This window comes from Theropithecus gelada, chromosome 17 (assembly GCF_003255815.1).
Source record: "Theropithecus gelada isolate Dixy chromosome 17, Tgel_1.0, whole genome shotgun sequence".
Classification (NCBI taxonomy): Eukaryota; Metazoa; Chordata; class Mammalia; order Primates; family Cercopithecidae; genus Theropithecus; species Theropithecus gelada.
The window spans coordinates 59878229-59901170 of NC_037685.1; the positions used below are offsets into that span (position 1 = coordinate 59878229).

The following is a 22942-nucleotide window of genomic DNA, read 5'->3' on the forward strand; positions in this document are numbered from 1 at the left end:
ATATATATAAATATATATATTTATATATATGTAAATATATAAATATATATTATATATTTATATAAATATATAATTTATATTATATAATATATAATTTATATTTATATATATATTTTATATATATAAATATATATACACACACACACACACACACAAAAATTAGGTGGGTTGGCACACGCCTGTAGTCCCAGCTACTTGGGAGGCTGAATCAGGAGAATCATTTGAACCTGGAAGGCGGAGGTTGTAGTGAGCCGAGACGGCGCCACTGCACTCCAGCCTGGGTGACAGTGTGAGACTCTGTCACCAAAAAAAAAAAAAAAAAAACAAGAAATGTGATTCCCAATGTCGGAGATGGAACCTGGTAGGAAGTATTGGATCATCAGGGTGGATACCTCATGAATGGCTTGGTGATCAGTGAGTTCTCAGTTCATGCAAGATCTGGTTGTTTAAAAGTGTCTGGGACCTCCCCTCTCTCTTGCTCCTACTCCCGCCATGTGATATGCCTGCTCTCCCTTTGTCTTCTACCACGAATGGAAGCTTCTTGAGGCCTAATCAGAAGCTGAGCAGATGCTGCTGCCATGCTTGTACAGCCTGTGGAACCATGAGCCAGTTAAACCTCTTTTCTTTACAAATCACCCAATCTCAGGTCTTTCTCCATAGCAACACAAAAATGGACTAACAGTTGGTCTAAGCTGGCTTCAAGCAGTCATAAAAAGGGGTGATCAGAACTATCATCCCAAATAGAGACTGTAAATGATAGAAACATTCTTTGTTTCTTTTTCTTTTAGTTTCATGACGAATACAAAGACCAAAAAAAATTGTATTGTAAACAATTAAGTAGATTGTGGGTACTGTGTAACCATCTTACTCTGGTTCCAGGGTATACTCTGGTAATAGAGCTAAAGATGTAGATCACACTGTGATCAATGTCATCACAGAGGCATTGACAAGTTTTCTCTACTAAAGAGTGCTTGGTGGTTATTCAAAGCATCCCTGGACTGCAGGATTTTCCGAAAAATGCCTCATCTGAGAAGTGTGAACTATGGAAGAAATGAAAACTTTTTTTTTAAGCCACTGAAACTCTTACAATCTACTTCACATTGAAGTGGGGAAGTATCTAAAAGAAGCAAGTCCAATGAGATGAAAGTACAACATAAAGACTGTTCATCTTTGCAGCAATTAGGATTTGTATGGTTATTTGTTTAATGTGGTTTAAGAACTTCTGGGTCTTAGTTTGAGACCAACCTGGGCAACATAGTGAGATCTTTTATTTATTTATTTATTTATTTAGAGACAGAGTCTCTCTCTGTTGCCCAGGCTGGAATGCAGATCTCTGCTTACTGCAACCTCTACCTCCCAAGTTCAAGCGATTCTCCTGCCTCAGCCTCCTGAGTAGCTGGGATTACAGGATTACAGACGTGTGCCACAACACCCGGCTAATTTTTATATTTTTAGTAGAAATGGGATTTCATCATGTTGGCCAGGCTGGTCTTGAACTCCTGACCTCAGGTGATCCACCCACTTCAGCCTCCCAAAGTGCTGGGATTATAGGCATGAGCCACTATGCTTGGCCGTGATGCTGTCTTTAAAAAAGAAATAAGAATAATAATAATAATAATAAAAGAACTACTAGGTCTTAATACAATCCTGAATATTGCATAAGAATATAGAGTATATCTAAATATATCTACAATATATGTATCTATGATATATATATGTGTATATATATATATCTGATATATATCAGCCAGTAGCAGTGGCTCACACCTGTAATCCCAACACTTTGGGAGGCCAAAGCAGGCAGATCACTTGAGGTCAGGAGTTCAAGACCAGCCTGGCCAACATGGTGAAACCCCGTCTCTACTAAAAATACAAAAAATTAGCTGGGTGTGGTGGCAGGTGCCTGTAATCCCAGCTACTCGAGAGGCTGAGGCAGGAGAATCACTTGAACCCAGGAGGCAGAGGCTGCAGTGAGCTGAGATCGTACCATGGCATTCCAGCCTGGGTGACAGAGTAAGACTCCATTTCAAAAAAAAAAAAAAATATATATATATATATATGATTTATTATTATTAACCAATCATCATTAATTTAAGGTTGTGTTTTTATACAAAAACACTTAAATGTGTGCAGCTATTTTCTTATATCAAAAAGACACTAAAAGTTTAAAACATCATAGCAAATATTAAAATTATTTTGTCCACATTGAAATATTGTGTATGCAAAATGCCTTAATTATTAACCAGCTAACGTGTTATGATGCCAACACCTATTGAAAAATTAAAACCAACAACGCTTCTGGCATGAAAAAATCATGTATTTCTTTATATTCATGTAGAATGTTGTTACTGAAACTTGTTTCACACTGTTTTTAAAACTTCAGAATATCTCTAATGTATCTGATTTACAGAGCGGGGAGAGTCAGGCCATTTTGTCATGTATTTCTGTGTTATAGCTATATAAAAGAAAAAAGGGTGACTATACATTTGTATGAACCCTCAACTGGAAATGTCTGCAGAGCTTACCAATTTATGGGCACTTTTTGTTGTTTATAGATTTCTACTTTTTTTCTTTTCCTTTTTTTTTTTTTTTGAGATGGAAGTGTCACTCTGTTGCCCAGGCTGGAGTGCAGTGGCACAATCTTGGCTCACTGCAACCTCCGCCTCCCTGGCTCAGATGATCCTCCGGCGTCAGCCTCACAAGTAGCTGGGACCACAGGCACACGCCACCATGGCTGGTTAATTTTGTTGTTGTTGTTGTATTTTTGACAGAAACGGGTTTCACCATGTTCCTCAGGGTAGTCTCAAACTCCTGAGCTCAAGCAATCCACCCACCTTGGCCTCCCAAAATGCTGGGATTACAGGTGTGAGCCATTGTACCTGGCTGATTTCTACTATTTTCAGTTCTCCATCACTTAAGCTTCCCTTGAGTAAATTTACTAAATATATGTTTTTAAAATAGAGGGGTGGGAATAGCACAAGAGAGAGGAGTAATGAAAAACAAGATGAATAGCGTAAAAGAGAGGAGTAATGAAAAACAAGGTCGGAACTTGAAGGAGCCAGTGCCAGATTACTGAGCAACCTTGGTATCATTCTAAGTAATGGGAAATCATGGAGGGTTCAGAGCCAGGCAGTGAAGGATGTGCCTGCTTCAGGGAGGCTAGCCCAGCAGCTATCTCTGAAATGAACTGTAGCAGGAAGAGGCCACTTAGGATATCACTATGATTATGAGGGAGTTAACGAGCGCTTGAATTAGGGAAGTGGCAGTGAGACTAGAGAATATGAGATGATTATATGAGAACTCCTACAGGGAATCGACAACACTTGGTAACTGACCAAATGTGAAAGTAATAGAAAGAAAGATGATGCTGAGCTTTCAAGCCTGGGAACTAGGCACGGTTATAAACAGAAATCAATTAATACAAGAATAAGAGCAGGCTTGGGAAAATAGAAATCAAATAAAATAAATGATATAGGTGGATTTTGATGTGCAAATGGAAAATCTACCTATATACTGGGGGCATCTGGAAGTGAGGGATTCAGGCTTGGGAGAAAAGCCTGGATTCTCTTTAAGGAGAGAAGGAAATACAGTCGGCCCTCTGTAACCATGGTTTCCACATCCGTGGATACAACCAACCACAGATTGAAAATATTCCGAAAAAAATGGGGTTGCATCTGTACTGAACACGTACCGACTTTTTTCCCTTGTCATTATTTCCTAAACAATAGGGTATAACAACTATTCACATAGTTGTTTAGGTATTATAAAGCATTTGCATCATATTAGGTATTATAAGTAATCTAGAGATAATTTTAAAGGTATACGGGAGGGTCAGGCATGGTGGCTCAGGACTGTAATCCCAGCACTTTGGGATGCTTAGGTGGGAGGATCAGTTGAGCCCAAGAGTTCAAGATCAGCCTGGGCAAAAGAGTGGGACCCCATCTTTGCAAAAAATTAAAAAAATTAGCCAGGTGTGGTGGCATGTGCCTTTAGTCGCAGCTACTCGGGAGGTTGAAGTGGGAGGACTGCTTGAGCCTGGGAGGGCGAGGCTGCTGTGAGCTGTGATCATGCCACTATACTCCAGCATGGTCAACAAAATGAGACTGTCTCAAAAATATATAGAATCTGCATAGGTTACATGCATATACCAAGTCATTTTATATCAGGGACTTGAGTATCCATGGATTTTGGTATTAGTGAGAGTCTTGGAACCAATCCCCACTGTATACCGAGGGAAGACTGTACTCGTTACTTCATGCTAGTTATCAATCAGTGTCCTTCCTAAATCCTCATATGAAGAATATGGTTCTTGAAGGAATGGAGTGCCAGGGAGCTACGAGTATAGATGCTCTGTCGGTACCAGATGTGAGAACATAATATACTTAAATACATAAAGAGAAGCCCATTTAGCCATGGTAGCCTTCAATAACTTACAAATTATGGTCTCTAGAGAAAAACAGCTAAAGGTATAATTTTAATGTTACTTTACCATGGGATATGATGATGACTTCCCCACTGATGAATCATTGTTCTTATGATTGATTAAAACACACTTGATCACAGGCAGATCTTGATTTGTAATAGTCCCAAATATCATTGCAGAAAAAACAACTGTAAAACAAAATAAAAATGATAATGTTGATACATGCACACCTTAAAAACAAAACATGTATTTATCTTGCAACCAAACAACAAAACAAAGTGTAATCAGGGGAAATTGGCCACTATGAAAGTATGTAGGAAATTCGATTTTATGCAAGTTTAGTCTGCTTTAAATCAGGAGCAGAGGTACTTAGAGCAGGGCTGTCCAATAAAGCAGTCTGCAGGGATGGACATGTTCTATGCCTGTGCTGTCTAATATGGTGGCCACTAACTACACGTGGCTCTTAAGCTGTTGAAATGAGCCTAGTTTGACTAAGGAAATGATTATTTGTATAGATGATTTGTGTGCGTGTGTGTGTGTGCGTGTGCACCTTTTGTTGTATATAGATTTCTACTTCTTTTTTTTTTTTTTTTTTTTTGAGATGGATTCTTTTTTTTTGAGAGGATTACAGGCCTGAGCCACTGCGCCCAGCCTGATATTCTTTATTTCTTTTCTTTGAGATGGAGTCTTGCTTTGTCGCCCAGGCTGGAGTGCAGTGGCGTGATCTCGGCTCACTGCAAGCTCCGCCTCCCGGCTTCACGCCATTCTCCTGCCTCAGCTTCCGGAGTAGCTGGGACCACAGGCGCCGCCACCACGCCCAGCCAATCTTTTGTATTTTTTTAAGTAAAGACAGGGTTTCACCATGTTGGCCAGGATGGTCTCTATCTCTTGACCTCGTGATCCGCCCGCCTCGGCCTCCCAAAGTGCTGGCATTACAGGCGTGAGCCATCACGCCCGGCCTGTTCTTTTTTTCTTTATGGATGCTTATAGAATCTTTTCTTCGAAACCACAGCACTAAAATTTTCAAAATTATGTGCCTTCTTGAGAGTCTATTTTCATCCATTGTGCTGGGTACACAGTGGGCCTTTTCAATCTAGAAATTCATATCCCTCTGTTTGGCATTTTCTTGAATTATTTCTTTTGATTCCTTCTCTCCTCTTCACTTTCTGTTTGCCCATGATGTAGATATCTTCCCCTAATGACTGACAATCTTCAACAGTCTGTTCACATATAAGAATGAAGTGCTGAGTGTCTGTCCTAAGCTCTATGGTGTGGCCCGTAGCCCAATCTCTGTAGGTGTATCTTTAGGTCTTTTCTCACGGATTGGTCCTATTCCCCAGAGACGATTCTCTCTCTTGCCTGCTTCCTGTGTCTCGTGAGCTGGTCTTGGCAAGTTACACTATTGTGGGGTCCTGCAATGAAAAGCAGGCTGCTTCTCAGCTTTCTCAACCCCCAACTATAATTTAGCTTTCATCATCCACTTCTTCTTTTTAATTTTTTTTTTTTTTAAGAGACAGGATCTTGCTATGTTGCACACACTGACTTCAAACTCCTGGACTCAAGTGATCCTCCTGCCTTGGCCTCCCAAGTTGTTGGTTGATAGTGTGAGCCACTGCACCCAGCTTTATCTGCTTTAAAGCTCTCAAAGTTTTACTTTTTCCTTCTCCATCCTCTTTGTCTTTATTTATTTATTTATTTTTTGGACTTTTTTTTTTTTTGAGACAGAGTCTCGCTCTGTTGCCCAGGCCTTAGTGCAGTGGCGCGACCTCAGCTCACTGCAAGCTCCACCTCCCGGGTTCACACTATTCTCCTGCCTCAGCCTCTCGAGTAGCTGGGACTACAGGTGTCCGCCACCGCACTCAGCTAATTTTTTTTTTGTATTTTTAGTAGAGATGGGGTTTCATCCTGGTCTCGATCTCCTGACCTCGTGATCCGCCCACCTTGACCTCTCAAAGTGCTGGGATTACAGGGTTAGCCACCATGCCTGGCCTCCTCTTTGTCTTTATATGTTTATATCTTTGTTTCTTTGGGGGTATTAGGTATAATTGGCAATAAAAATTGCAGTGTACATCATATATTCACAGTGTACATCATGTAATTTTGATATATATATCGAAATATATGTGTATTTATATATAATGTATGTGTATGTATATGTGTATATTAATATATATACATATATATGGGCTTCTCTTTATGTATTTAAGTATATATACACATATAAGTATATATACATATACATACACACATTGTGAAATGAACACCCCAATCAAGCTAACTAACCTATCCATCAGCTCGTATACTTATCTTTATCTTTTTCTTTTTTTGTGATGCAAACATTTAAGATCTACTCTCTGTCTTTTTTTTTTAAATTGAGACAGAGTCTTTATCTGTTGCCGAGGCTGGAGTGCAGTGGTGCGATCACGGCTCACTGCAACCTCTGCCTCCAGGGTTCAAGTGATTCTCCTGCCTCAGCCTCCCAAATAGCTGGGATTACCGGTGTGTGCCATCGTGCCCAGCTAATTTTTGTGTTTTTAGTAGAGACTGCGTTCACCATGTTGCCCAGGCTAGTCTCAAGCTCCTGGCCTCAAGTGATTCAGCTGCCTTGGCCTCCCAAAGTGCTGGGATTACAGGCGTGAACCACTGCACCTGGCCAAGATCTATTCTCTTAACAAACATGCTTATCTCTTTAAAAGCATTTTTTGGCTGGGCATGGTGGCTCATGTCTGTAATCCCAGCACTTTGGGAGGCTGAGGTGGATGGATTGCTTGAGGCCAGGAGTTTGAGACCAGCCTGGGCAACCCAGTAAAATCATGTCTCTAAAAAAATTTTTTAATTAACTGGGCATAGTGGTGTGTGCCTATAGTCCCAGCCCAGCTACTCAAAAGGCTGAGGTGGGAGAGGATCGCTCAGGCATGGAATGTGGAGGCTGCAGTGAGATGTGATTGCACCATTGCACTTCAGCCCCTGGGTGACAGAGTGAGACCTCATCTCTAGAAAAAAAAAAAAGCATTTTTTACTGTCACTTGAGTGGTCTATAGATAGCGACAGGAGGTAATATATGTGTTCAGCCATCTTTGTAACCTTATAATCTGAGACAGTCTCAGAAAGTAAGAACTTTTCCTGCTCCACTTTGTAATGTTTTCTCCCTAGTCTTTAAAAAAATAATAATTTTAAAATATTTTATAAGTATAATTAACTTACAATAAATTGTACACATTAAAAGTATACAATTTAGTAAATTCATACATATCTACAAAACCAACACCACAATCAAAATAGTGAATTTAAGGCTGGGCATAGTGCTCACACCTGTAATCCCAGCACTTTGGGAGGCCAAGGTGGGAGGATCACTTGAGACCAGGACTTAGAGACCAGGCTGAGAGACAGAGTGAAACCCCATCTCTACAAAAATTCGTTTTTAATACGTTAGCCAAGTGTGGTGGCACGAGCCTGTAGTCTCAGCTACTTGGGAGGCTGAAGTGGGAGGATAGATTGAGGCCAGGAGTTTGAAGCTGCAGTGAGCTATGATCAAGCCTCTGCACTCCAGCCTGGACAAAAGAGACAGACCCTGCCTCTAAACCCAAGAAAAAATATTTTTTTAAAGATAGTAAAGTGACCTATCACTCCCGAAAGTTTCCTTATGAAGCTTTGATATCACGCCCTCCTACCAACCCCATCCCCCACACCCAAGCCACCTCTGATCTATTTTCTGTCACTACAGTTTGAATTTTCTAAAATTTCACACAAATGGAATCACAGTATGAACTGTTTTTTTATAGGGTGGGTGGTCGGGCTTCTTTCACTCTGCATTTTTTTGATATTTGTCCATACTGTAGTAGATATCAGTAGTTCATTCCTTTTAATTACCGAGTAGTCATTTGTTATATAGATATATAACACAATTTGTTTTCACCTATTCATCTGTGGACCCACATTTGGGCTGTTTCCACTTTTGCTCTTACTAATAAAGCTGCTATTTATATAAAAGTCTTAATATGGATATACACTTTCATTTCTCTTGGCTAAATACTAAGGAATTGAAGGCCTAGGTTATAGGGTCGGTGTATTTGTAACTTTTTTTTTTTTTTTTTTTTTGAGACAGAGTCTTGCTCTGTCACCCAGGCTGGAGTGCAATGGCCGAATCTCAGCTCACTGCAAGCTTCGCCTCCCGGGTTCACGCCATTCTCCTGCCTCAGCCTCCCGAGTACCTGGGACTACAGGCGCCGCCACCTCGCCCAGCTAGTTTTTTGTATTTTTTTAGTAGAGACGGGGTTTCACCGTGTTAGCCAGGATGGTCTCGATCTCCTGACCTCGTGATCCGCCCGTCTCGGCCTCCCAAAGTGCTGGGATTACAGGCTTGAGCCACCGCGCCCTGCCTGTATTTGTAACTTTTTAAGAAAGTGTCCAGTTGTTTTCCAAAGAGGTTAGAGCTTTATGTTCCCACTCGCAGTGTACGGAATTCCAGTTGCGTCACATCCTTGCTAACATTTGGTATGATGAGACTTTAAAATTTTGGCCTTTCTAATAAGTGCGTTGTATCTCATTGTGTTTTTATTTATTTTTATTTTTTATTTTTTGAGACAGGGTCTCACTCTGTCACTCAGGTTGGAGTGGCGTGATCACAGCTGTCTGCAGCTTTGACCTCCTGGGCTCAAGCCATCCTCCCACCTTAGCTTCCCGAGTAGCTGGGACAACCAGTGTGCACCATCATACCTGGCTAATTTTTGTATTTTTGTAATTTTTGTATTTTTTGCCCAGGCTGGTCTCAAACTCCGAGGCTTGAGTCATCTGCCCGCCTTGGGCTCCTCAAGTGCTGGGATTACGGGTGTGAGCCACTGCGCCCAGCCCTCATTGTGGTTTTAATTTGCATTTTCCTCCTGACTAATGAACACTGAACATCCATTTAGATGATGCTATTACATTCCATAACTTCTTTGGTGGTGTGTCTGTTCACATCTTTTGCCCACACCTAATCTTTTTTTAAAGGGATTGCTCATTTTAAAAATTATTGAGTATTTTATAATGGACAAAAATATATACTCACGGAGTATAATGTGATGTTTTAATATATGTATACATTGTGGAATGATTAAATCAAACTAATTAACATATACATCATTGTGGTTTTGATTTGTATTTCCCTGACGATTAGTGATGTTGAACATTTTTTCATATATTTGTTAGCCATTTGTAAACAACAAGGTATGTATATTTCAAAGCAGTTAGAAGAGAGGACTTGAAATGTTCTCAACACATAGAAATGATAAACATTCAAAGTGATGATTACCTCAAATACTCTTGAGTTGGTCATTACACATTCTATGGATGTCACAAAATATCATATGTACCCCATAAATATGTAAAATATTACGTATCAATAAAAAATAGATGCATCACAAGGCCATGTGGGCATGGTGGCTCACACCTGTAATCCCAGCACTTTGGGAGGCCGAGGTGGGTGGATCACTTGACGTCAGGAGTTCAAGACCAGCCTGGCCAACATGGTGAAACCCTGTCTCTACTAAAAATACAAAAAATAGCTGGGTGAAGTGGCGCATGCCTGTAGTCCCAGCTACTCAGGAGGCTGAGGCAGAAGAATTGCTTCAACCCGGGAGGTGGAGGTTGCAGTGACCCGAGATTGCGCCATTGCACTCCAACCTGGGCCACAGAGCAAGGTTCTGTCTTTTTTTTTTTTTTTTTAAAAAGGATGCATCATTTCATGTACTTATTTTTTCATGTTGAGATATCTAAAATCTACCCTCTTAGCAATTTTTTTTTGAGACAGAGTCTGACTCTGTCACCCAAGCTGGAGTACAGTGGCACCATCTCAGCTCACTGCAAACTCCACCTCCCAGATTCCAGTGATCCTCCTGCCTCAGCCTCCCAAGTAGCTGTGATTACAGGCATGCACCACCACACCTGGCTAATTTTTTGTATTTTTAGTAGAAGTGAGGTTTCACCATGTTGGCCAGGCTGGTCTTGAACTCCTGACCTCAAGTGATCTGCCTGCCTCGGCTTCTCGAAGTGCTGGGATTATAGGCGTGAGCCACTGCACCTGGCCTTTCTTAGCAATTTTCTCATATACAATGCTCATATTTTTAAAATATGAGCACTTTGACATTTATTTATTCATCCATCCATGCAATTAACAAATATTAAGTACCTACAATGGCCCCAAAAAGATAAAACATATTGCAAAGTATAATCAAATGCTGATGTTTATTTTATTTCATTTTATACAATACACTTGTAGTAGCCTTCTCCGGAGGGACAAAACCAATAGGATATATATTTATATACGAAAGGGAATTTTTGAGAGAGAATTGGCTCACGTGATTACAAAGGCAAAGTTCCAGGACAAGCTGTCTGCAAGTCAGAAAATGAGAAAAGCCAATAACGTGTCTCAGTCCAACTCCAAAAGCCTCAAAACCAAGGAAGCCAACAATGCAACCCCCAGTCTGAGGCTAAAGGCCTGAGAGCCTGCGGCAGGCTCTCAGGTGCAAGGCAGGTGGTGCAAGTGTCAGAGTCCAAGAGCCAAAGAACCTGGAGTCTGATGTCCAAAGACAGGAGGAGAAAAGCTGTCCTGCTCCAGAAGGGAGAAAGAAGGCAGTGTTTGTAGCATGAGTGAGGACTGTAATCTCAGTACTTTGGGAGGCCAAGGTGGGAGGATTGCTTGAGCCTGGGAATTCAAGACCAGCCTGGGCAACACAGTGAAACTCTGTCTCTACAAAAAATACACAATTGGCCGGGCGCGGTGGCTCAAGCCTGTAATCCCAGCACTTTGGGAGGCCGAGACGGGCGGATCACAAGGTCAGGAGATCGAGACCATCCTGGCTAACACAGTGAAACCCCGTCTCTACTAAAAATACAAAAACTTAGCCGGGCGAGGTGGCGGGCGCCTGTAGTCCCAGCTACTCGGGAGGCTGAGGCAGGAGAATGGCGTAAACCCGGGAGGTGGAGCTTGCAGTGAGCTGAGATCCGGCCACTGCACTCCAGCCTGGGTGACAGAGCGAGACTCCGTCTCAAAAAAAAAAAAAACAAAAAAACAAAAAACAAAAAAACAAAAAAACAAACAAAAAAAATACACAATTAGCCAGGTGTGGTAGCATGTATCTGTAGTCCCAGCTATGCAGGAGACTGAGGCAGGAGGATCACCTCAACCCAGGGAGGTCAAGGCTGCAGTGAGCTGTGATCATGCCACTGCACTTCAGCTTGGATGACAGAGTGAGACCCTGTCTCTGGGTGACAGAGAGAGGACGGAAGGAAGGAAGGAAGGAAGGAAGGAAGGAAGGAAGGAAGGAAGGAAGGAAGGAAGGAAGGAAGGAAGGAAGGAAGGAAGGAAGGGTAGGGAGGGAGGGGAGGAAGAAAGGAAGGAAAAGAGAGAGAAGGAAGGAGGGAGGGTGGAAAGAAAGAGAAAGAAAAGAAAGAAAGAAAGAGAGAAAGAAAGAAAGAAATAGGAAGGAAAGGAAGGGAAGGGAGAAGAAGGAGGAGGAAGGAAGGGAGGGAAAGAAAAAGGAAAGAAAGAAAAAGGAAGGGAAGGGAGAAGAAGGAGGAGGAAGGAAGGGAGGGAAAGAAAGAGAAAAGAAAGAAAGAAAGAAAGAAAAAGAAAAAGAAAGAAAGGAAGGAAAGAGAAAGAAAGAAAGAAAGAAAAAGAAAGAAAAGAAAAGAAAAGAGAGGTTTATTTGGCTCACAGTTACGTAGTGTGTGTGAGAAGCATGATGCTAGCATCTGCTTCTGGTGAGGAACTCAGGAAGCTTCATATATTAGTCCGTTTTCACGCTGCTGATAAAAATATACCCAAGACTGGGAAGAAAAAGCAGTTTAATTGGATTTACAGCTCCACTTGGCTGGGGAGGCCTCAGAATCCTGGCAGGAGGTGAAAGGCACTTCTTACATGGTGGCTGCAAGAGAAAAATGAGGAAGCAGCAAAAGCGGAATCCCCTGATAAACCCATCAGATCTCATGGAGGAGATCTCCACCAACTGCAATCTCCACCTCCTGGGTTCAAGCAATTCTGGTGCCTCAGGAGATTTATTCCCATCAAATCTCATGAGACTTATTCACTATCACGAGAATAGCATGGGAAAGTCTGGCACCTATGATTGAATTACCTCCCCCTGGGTCCTTCCCACGGGTCCTTCCCACAATACGTGGGAATTCTGGGAGATGCAGTTCAGGTTGAGATTTGGGTGGGGACACAGTCAAACCATATAATTTTGCCCCTCCAAATCTCATGTCCTGAGTAGCTGGGATGACTCTTGGGCTCAAATGATCATCCCACATCAGCCTCCCAACTAGTAAGGACTACAGACATAGGCCACCACATCTTGCTAATTTTTTTTATTTTTTGGGAGATGAGGTCTTGCTATGTTACCCAGGCTGGTCTCAAACTCCTGACCTCAAGTGATCTTGCTACCTCAGCCTCCAAAAATGCTGGGATTACAGGTGCAAGATACTATACTGGACTCTTTCTGTTATTAATTTTAATGGATTAATTATTTATTTTTTTACAAAAATGTCCTGCAGTATTAATTTTGTTTGTTTTTTGTTTTGAGTCTCACTCGTCACCCAGGGTGGACTGCAGTGTGATCATGGTGCACTGCAGCCTTAACTTCCCTGGGTTCAGGTGATCCTCCTACTTCAGCCTCCTGCGTAGCTGGGAGTACAGGCAAATGCCACCAACCTGGCTAATTATTTTTTCTATTTTTTGTAGAGATGGGGTTTTGCCATGTTGCCCAGGCTGAAATTTTAATTTAATGCCATTGTAGTCAGAAGATATACTTTGAATCTTTTAAAGTATGTCTTGTATGTCTTGAATCTTTTAAAATTTACTGACACTTGTTTCATGCTTCAGAATATGCTCTACCTTGGTAAGTGTGCACTTGAAAAGATGTGCAAGCCAGAGTGGTGGCTCACGCCTGTGACACCTCACTTTGGGAGGCCGAGGCAGGCTGATCATCTGAGATCAGGAGTTCGAGACCAGCCTGGCCAACATGGTGAAACCCTGTGTCTACTAAAAATACAAAAAATTAGCTGGGTGTGGTGGCACACGCCTACAGTCCCAGCTACTCGGGAGGCTGAGGCAGAAGAATCGCTTGAGCCCGGGAGGCAGAAGTTGTAGTGAGCCAAGATTGTGCCACTGCACTCCAGCCTGGGCAACAGAGCGAGACTCCATCTCAAAAAAAAGAAAAGAAAAAAGATGTGTATTTGACCATTGTGATTATTGTTAGGTGGAATGTTCCATAAACGTGATGTGGTCAAGTTGCTTGTTCAAGTCTTCTATCTCCTACTTATTTATTTGTCCTTGTTCAATCAATTATTGAAGGAGAAGGAGTGTCGTACACTTTGAATATAATTGTGTATTTGTTTATTTCTCCTTGCAGTTCAATCAGATTTTGACCCATGTATTTTCAAGTTCTGTTATTAGGTGCATACGTTTAGGATTTTTATGCCCTTTTGATGAATCAAGCCTTATAGCATTATGAAATGGCTCTCTTTGTTCCTAGCAATATTCTTTTCTCTGAAATGTACTTTGCCTAATATTATTACCTCTCTGGCTCTCTTTTGATTAGTGCTAAAATGGGATTTTTTTCCCCCATCCATTCACTTTTAACCTATTTGTGTCTTCATATTCAGGACTAGGGCTGGGCATGGTGGCTCACACCTGTAAACCCAGCACCTTGGGAGGCCAATGTGGGCAGATCACTTTGAGCCCAGGAGTTTGAGACCAGTCTAGGTAACATGGCAAGACCCTTTCTTTAAATAAAAAATTACATTATAAAAACATATCCAGGACTGGTTTCATTTATGATGCATAGAGCTGGGTCTTACTTTTCTTTAGCCAAATCTGAAACTTCTGCCTTTTAATCATGATATTTAGATCATTTTAATTTACAGAAAGTATTCACGTGATTAGATTTAAATCCACTATATTGTTCTTTGTTTTCCATTTGTCCCATCTGTTTTTTATTCCCTTCTTCTCTTTTTTCTGCCTCCTTGGGGAATAACTGAGCTTTTTAAAAAATGATTCCACTTTATTTCCTTTTGTGGATTATTAGCTATAATGCTTTATTTTGTTTTGGTAGTCGGTTTAAGGTTCATAGTATTACATGTTTACCATAACACAGCCTACCTTTAAGTGATGTTATATGACTTTATATCTAATACTAGAACCTTACGCTGGCATATTTCCATTTCATTTCTTTCAGGCTTTGAGGTATTGCTGACATACACTATACTTCTACATAACTTATAAACCCCACAAGATATTATTATTATTGCTTTAAACAGTCAATTGTCTTTTAAAGAGATTTAAACAATAAGAAAAAAAGGCTATACTTACTCAATAGTTTCCATTCCCACTATTTTTTATTCCTTTGTGTAAATCCAGATTTTTATTTTGTATTATTTTCCATCTGTCTGAAGAACGTGTGTGTGTGTGCGCTTGAAATGGAGTTTGCTCTGTCACTCACACTAGAGTGTAGTGGTGAAATCTCTGCTCACTTCGACCTACGTCTCCCAGGTTCAAGCAATACTCCTGCCTCAGCCTCCCGAGTAGCTGGGATTACAAGCTTGCACGATCAAACCCAGCTAATTTTTGTATTTTTAGTAGAGATGGAGTTCCACCATGCTGGCCAGGCTGGTCTTGAACTCCTGACATCAAGGGATTCGCCCACCTTGGCCTCCCAAAGTGCTAGGATTGCAGGCATGAACTACCATGCCCAGCTGTCTGAAGAACTTTCTTTAACAGTTCCTATTAGGCCGGGCACGGTGGCTCACGCCTGTAATCCCAGCACTTTGGGAGGCCGAGGCAGGTGGATCACAAGGTCAGGAGATTGAGACCATCCTGGCTAACACTGTGAAACCCTGTCTCTACTAAAAATACGAAAAATTAGCTGGGCATGGTGTTGGGCACCTGTAGTTTGGCAGGAGAATGGTGAGAAACTGGGAGGCGGAGCTTGCAGTGAGCCAAGATTGTGCCACTGCACTCCAACCTGGGCGACAGAGCAAGACTCTGTCTCAAAAAAATAAAAAATAAAAAAAAAGTTCCTATTATGCCAGTCTGGAGTGATTGTTTCTTTCAGTTTTTGTACATCTGAAAGACTATTTGTTTCTCTTCATTTTTGAAAGATGGTTTTTTGTTTTTTGTTTTTTTGGATATAGAACCACACATGTATATTATTAGTTTTGCTCTGTTGTCCAGGTTGAAGTGCAGTAGCATGATCATAGCTCACTGCAGCCTTGAACTCCTGGGCTCTAACAATCCTTCCACCTCAGCCTCTGAAGTAGCTTTGACAATAAGGACATACCATCATGCCTGGCTAATTCTTTTATTTTTTGTAGAGACAGTGGATTGCTATGTTGCCCAGGCCGGTCTTGAACTCCTGGCTTCAAGCAATCCTCCTGCCTCAGCCTCCCAAAGCATCCTTCAGTTCTTTAAAGATGTTGCAATGTTTCTTCACTGTCTTTTGACTTACATAGTTCATGACAAGAAGTCTGCCAAATGAATGTATCTTTTTTCTCTGGATGCTTTTAAGATTTTCTCTTAGTCTCTGGCTTTAACCAATTTGATGATAATGAGCCTTTTGTAGTTTTCATGAGTCATGTGCTTGAGTTTCACTGGGCTTCCTGAACCCATAGGTATATCATTTTTATCTGGTTTGACAATTTTCCTCCATTATTTTTGAAATGTCTTTACTGTCATCTTCCTTCCCCCATTCTCTCCTTTAGGGACTCTAATTACATGTATATCTGACCACCTAAAGTTCTGTACCTCCCTAATTCTCTGTTCATGTTATTTGGTCTTTTTTGCTCTGTTCATTTTAGATATTTTCTGTTGCTATGCCTCCAAGTCCACTAATCTTTTCTCCTACAATGTTTAATCTGTCACTAATCCTCTCCAGTGTAACTGAGTTTTCATCCTTAGACGTTCAATTTGGGTAATTTGTTATATTTACTATGTCTCTTCTTAACATGTACAATCTTTCCTCATTCAGAAATATATGTAATATTGTTATAATAACCGTTTTAATTTTCTTGCCCACTAATTCCACATTTGATGTCATTTCTGGGTCCCTTTTGGGTGACTGATTTTTCTCCTTAAATTTTTCTTGTTCTTTGTTTGTCTAGTAAATTTATAACTGGGTGTCAGACATTGTGAATTTTACCTGGTGCCAGATGCTTTTGTCTTCTGTTAAATATTCTTGAACTTTTTTCTGGGATGCAATTAAATTTATGGTGAGCACTCTGTTCTTTCATGTCTTGCATTTAAGCTGGGTTAGGTGGGATCAGAGCAGTGCTCAGTCTAGAGTTAATTTTTTTCCACTTGTGGACTTCACCAAAACGAAAAACGTTTGCTCCTCAGAAAACATTCTTTTATTTATTTATTTATTTATTTGAGACAGAGTCTCACTCAGTTGCCCACGTTGGAGTGCAGTGGCACAATCTCAGCTCACTGCAACCTCTGCCTCCCAGGTTCAGGAAATTCTCACGCCTCAGCCTCCCAAGTAGCTGGAATTACAGGTGTACACCACCAGGCCTGGCTAATTTTCATATTTTTAGTAGAGACAGGGTTTTGCCATGTTGGCCAGGCTGGTGTTGAACTGCTGACCTCAGGTAATCCACCTGCCTCAGCCTCCCAAAGTGCTGGGATTACAGGTGTGAGCCATCAGAAAACATTTTTTTTTTTTTTTTTTTTTGAGACAGTCTAACGCTGTCGCCTGGGCTGGCATACAATGGTGTGGTCTTGGCTCACTGCAACCTCCACCTCCCGAGTTCAAGCGATTCGCCTGCCTCAGCCTCCCGAATAGCTGGGATTACAGGCACCCGCCACCACACCCAGCTAATTTTTTGTATTTTAGTAGAGACGGAGTTTCACTATGTTGGCCAGGCTGGTCTCAAACTCCTGACCTGGTGATCTGCCTGCCTTGGCCTCCAAAGTGCTGGGATTACAGGTATGAGCCAGCGTTCCCAGCCCAGAAAACATTCTTAAAAAATGAAAAGACAAGCCACAGACTGGAGAAAATATTTTGATGATACACATGTGAAAAAGGACTTGTATCCATAATACACAAAGAACCCTTAAAACCCAATAATAATAAAACAAACACTCCAATTTTTAAAATGGGCAAAAGATTTTGGGAGACACTTCACCAAACAAAACATAGGATGACAATTAAACACATGAAAAGATGCTTAACATCATTAGTCATTAGGGAAATGCAAATTTAAGCCACAGTAACACATTGCTACACCGCTATTAGAATGGTTAAAAACCCAAACCAAAAAACTGGCAATACCACATGCTGACGATGACCTTGAGCAAATGTAATTCTCACACATTGTTGGGGTAAATGACAAATGGTACAATCACTTTGAAAAACAGTTTGGCAGTTTCTCATGAAGTTAAACATTCACTTAGCATCCAGTGCAGCCATACAATACCACTCTGAGGTATTTACCCAAAAGAAATGAAAACCTATGCTTACCAAAAACACCTGTATTCAAATATTTATAGCTGTTTTATTCATCATTGCCAAAAACTGGAAGCAAACAAATGACCAGTTGCTGGTTAATGAATAACAAACTGAGGCCTATCCATACAATAGGATACTACTCAGCACCAGAAAGAAAAAATAACTGATATACGTAACACTCATCTGATCAGATAAATCTGATAATTCTGCTATGTGAAATAAACACACTCAAAGGCCACATATCATAAGATTCCACTTACATGACATTCTACAAAGGGGAAAACGATGAAAACAGGAAAGAGAGTACTAGTTGTGGGGGGCTTGCTGTAGGGATCAGGGTTGACAACAAAAGAGCATGAGGAATTTTTTTTTTTTTTTTTTTTTTTTTTTTGAGATAGAGTCTTGCTGTGTCACCCAGGCTGGAGTACAGGGGCGTGATCTCCGCTCATTGCAACCTCTGCCTCCAGGGTTCAAGCAATTCTCCTGCCTCAGCCTCCCGAGTAACTGGGATTAAAGGCGCCTGCCACCATGCCCGGCTAAGTTTTGTATTTTTTTTTTTTTTTTAGTAGAGATGAGGTTTCACCACGTTGGCCAGGCTGGTCTCAAACTCCTGACTTCAAATAATCTGCCCACCTCAGCCTCCCAAAATGCTGGGAATACAGACTTGAGCTACTGCACCCCGCCCTGAGGGAACTTTTTTTTTTTTTTTTTTTTTTTTTTAGATGGAGTCTCTCTGTGTCACCCAGGCTGAAGTGCGGTGGCACAATCTCAGCTCACTGCAACCTCCGCCTCCCAGATTCAAATGATTCTCTTGCCTTAGCCTCCCAACTAGCTGGGATTACAGGCGCACACCACCATGCCCAGCTAATTTTTTGTATTTTTAGTAGAGACAGGGTTTCACCATGATGGCCAAGCTGGTCTTGAACTCCTGACCTCGTGATCCGCCTGCCTCAGCCTCCCAAAGTGTTGGGATTACAGACGTGAGCCGCTGCACACTGCCATGACAGAACTTTTAAGGGGAATGGAAATGTCTATGTCTTGATATTGGTGGCAGTTCCATGACTGTATTTGTTTCTGAAACTCATAGAACTGCATATTAAAGAGGATGAAATTTACTGTATGAAAATTGTACCTCAATAAACCTGACTTTTTAAAAAGCTGGCCTGGCGCAGTGGCTCACGCTTGTAATCCCAGCACTTTGGGAGGCCGAGGCAGGAGGATCACTTGAGCTCAGGAGTTCGAGACCAGACTGGCTAACATGGCCAAGCCCCACCTCTACCAAAAATACAAAAATTCGCCTGGTGTGGTGGTGCACACCTGTGGTCTCAATTACTCCGGAGGCTGAGGTGGGAGGATCACTGAAGTCCAGGAAGTGGAGCCTGCAGTGAGCCAAGATCATGCCACTGCACTCCAGCCTGGGTGACAGAGTGAGACCTGTTCCCCCACCCACTCTCCTCAAAAAAAAAAAAAAAAAGCCAGAGGAAATTTGCCACCATCAATATTAAGGTTCTTTCCAAAAATTCATTCTAAAACCGTAATGGAAATTCCCAGAATCCAGTTCCAAACACATTCTGAGCAGTCAGAACAACTCTGGAATTGAAAAAGAGCTCTCAGAGTGGTACACTTTGAAGGGACAGTACTGGGATGGGGGTGGGGGTAAGTAAAAAACAAAAAGTTGACAATAATCTAAAACTTCAAAGAGTTGTGGATTTACACATTATGAAACAAACCAGAGGATGTCAAGACACTTCAATTTCAAGCTGTCTTCTGCAGGGCAAAGAGTTGGAGACCAATGTTCCAAGTCCCTCTTTGGAAAGTTACCAGCTTTGAAAACTGAATTTGAGCAACTCATTTATCCTCTTTGGGCCCCATTTTCTTCCTGTGGTAAATGAGGGCAGTAGAATGGGTAACTCTAAGATTTCATTCTCTGAATTCATTCATTCAATGTTCTTTCTCTATAAATTCTTGTAATTTTAACTACTGTCTATCTGCTCGTGAGGCTGGGTGCAGCGGCTAATGCCTGTAATCTCAGCACTTTGGGAAGCCAAGGTGGGAGGATCGCTTGAGCTCAGGTGTTCAAGACCAGCCTGGGAAACACAGCAAGACCTCATCTCTATAAAAATAAAAAATAGGCCGGGCGTGGTAACTCACGCCTGTAATCCTAGCACTTTGGGAGGCTGAGGCAGGTGGATTGCTTGATGTCAGGAGTTCAAAACCAGCCTGGCCAACATGGTGAAACTCTGTCTTTACCAAAAATACAAAAATTAGCCAGGAGTGGTGGAGCACGCCTGTGGTCCCAGCTACTCGGGAGGCTGAGGCAGGAGAATCACTTGAACCCGGGAGGCAGAGGTTGCAGTGAGCCGAGATCACACCATTGCACTCCAACCTGGGCAACAGAGCGAGACTGCATCTCAAAACATAAAAATAAAATAAAAAAATATATATCTGCTCACAAGTTCCTAATTTATACCTTCTGTGTCTTTAACTATGTATCTGGGTAGCCCCCACCAAGGAACCTTAAACTCAAAGGGAAATTTAACTCACCTTTCTCCTCCCTAAGCCCTACCTCTTCCTACCTCCCTCTCTCCTCTGTCTCCCCCCATCCTCCTCAGTAGTAAAACCTCCAGTGTCACAGAATCCAGAAACCCAGAAGCCATTTTTGACTCCTTCCTCTCCCTCATTTCCCATTACCCAGGCAATTGCCAACCCTTACATTTTGACTTTTATTTTTAGATAGGGTCTCGCTCTACCACCCAGGCTGGAGTGCAGTGGCAGGATCATAGCTAACTGTAGCCTCAACCTCCTGGGCTCAAGCGCTCCTCCTGCCTCAGTCTCCAGAGTGGCTGAGCTTGCAGGTGCACACCACCATGCTCAGCTAACATTTTGACTACTTGATAATTCTCAAAGCAATTCTCAGCTCCACATCTCTATCACCATTGCCCTAATTCAAGCCCTCGTTGTCATCTCTGGCCTGGACTACTGCCAACAACTTCCCTGCCATAGTCCTGTTGGCCCCATATTCATCCTCCACACAGACACCAGAATTGTCTTTCTAAAATACAAATCAGAGCATGTCACACCTCTGCTTAAAGCCCTCCAGAACCAACGGCAGTGATTCCTCTTTCTTGAGTCACAGACTCCTTTGAAAATCTGAAGGTAGCAATTAACTCACTCTCCAAAAAAAAAAAAAAAAAGGCATACTCACACACATACACACACAGAGGGAAGATATAACAAACCCCCTAAAATCCATCTGGAGACTACTTTTTTTTTTTTTTTTTTTTGAGACAGGGTCTCACTCTGTCACCCAGGCTAGAGTGCAGTGGTGTGATCTCAGCTCGCTGCAACCTCCACATCCCATACTCAACCAATTCTCTTGCCTCAGCCTCCCTAGTAGCTGGACTACAGACACGTGTCAGCACATCTGGCTAACTTTTTTCATATTTTTTGGTAGAAATGGGGTTTTGCCATGTTGCCCAGGCTGGGCTCAAACTCCTGGGCTCAAGTGATCCACTCACCTTGGCCTCCCAAAGTGCAGGGATTACAGGTGTGAGCCACCACACCTGGCCTCTTTTTTTTTTTTTAATTAGAGATGGGATCTTGCTATGTTGGCCAGGCTGGCCTTGAACTCTTGGGCTCAAGCGAGCCTTCCATGTAGCTGGGACTATAGGCATGGACCACCATGTCAGACCAACCATCCAGAGACTCTTGGTCTACATGATAAAGTCCAACCACTTAACACATCACCAAAGTATCCCTTACACAGTACACATTATGCTCAGGCAACCCTAAATTTTCTTTTTTTAAAGCTATTCATTAGAAATCTTTAAATAATTTGCTGAATTACAACTTTATAAATGATAGTTACTCTAATCCTGGTGACCTTATACATTGTGTCACAACAACTCGGAATGAAATTATAGTTTACTATCTGTGACATATTTGTACCTTTTTCTTTGCTGTCCTATTTACCTGGAACATCCTCACCCTCTTCTTTCTCTGACAAGTCTTACTTCTCTTCAGTATGACTCTGGCATCACCTTCTCTTGGAAGCTTTGCTTTACTTTCTCAGTCTGGGTTAGAGGTTCAGCCACGGTGCATATTTCTAAAACTCCACTGCAAATTTCTTTCTATATGTCTGACCTGCTGCCACCGACATCCCGAACATTATACTTTGAGGGCAGGAAACAGTACTGTGTAGCATTTAACACAGGTCCTAGACATAGACAGAGCTCAAAAACATCTGTGGAAGGAGGAAGGGTGGGAAAGAGGGAGGGAATTAAAAAAGAAGGAAGGGAGGGAGAGAAGGAGGCAAATCTTGTGACTCCAAATCCTAATTTCTTCAGACTTCATATATTTCTTTCTGCAAAACACGTGCCTAACAAAGAGTGCAGCTGTGCTTTACAAGTATTATCTGATGAAGGAGTAAGATACTGCTTATCTCCTTTTTACAAATGAGGAACTTAAGTGCAGAGACATTCCCTGCCACAGAAAACAGCACGTTTCCTAAATGTGTTGTTAGTCCTAATATATCTACGGGCATTACCTCCAAGAACATAATGTCAAACATTAGGAAAAGCATAAATCAAATAACAAAATATTTGAAGACTGAATTCAGTGACTATCTTATACACTAAAGCCTGCTTTAGCATAGACTGTAAATAATTCTATGAAAGATTCTTGGCTACCAATTGACCTTATAATGCCAGCAGAAAAAATATATATATTTTTACTGTTTAACCCAAAAAAAAACATGGTTCCTCTTTTAGGATCTTATGCAATTTCTGTGGCCACAAAAGAACACTGTGTGCACTTTATATATTTTTTTCCTTTCTTTTTTCTTTTTTTAGAGATAGCATCTTGCTCTGCCACCCAGGTTAGAGTACAGTGGCATGGTCATAGCTCACTGCAGCCTCAAATTCCTGGGCTCAAGCTATCCTCTTGTCTCAGCCTCCTGAGTAGCTGAGGCTACAAGCATGTGCCTCTACGCTCAGTTAATTTTTTAATTTTTTTGTAGAGACCAGGTCTCGCTGTATTGCCC

The 22942-nt window shown here is 41.6% G+C and overlaps 1 protein-coding gene across 2 annotated transcripts in view; it reads right to left on the reverse strand.

The window, feature by feature from the left end:
• FLT3 (fms related tyrosine kinase 3) overlaps positions 1 to 22942 on the reverse strand; it is a 97330-nt gene that overhangs the window by 68223 nt on the left and 6165 nt on the right. For both annotated transcript variants that reach the window (XM_025364411.1, XM_025364410.1), the window contains exon 2: positions 4490 to 4611. In XM_025364411.1, coding sequence (XP_025220196.1) covers positions 4490 to 4611 — 122 coding nt within the window. The remainder of the gene's footprint in view (positions 1 to 4489; positions 4612 to 22942) is intronic.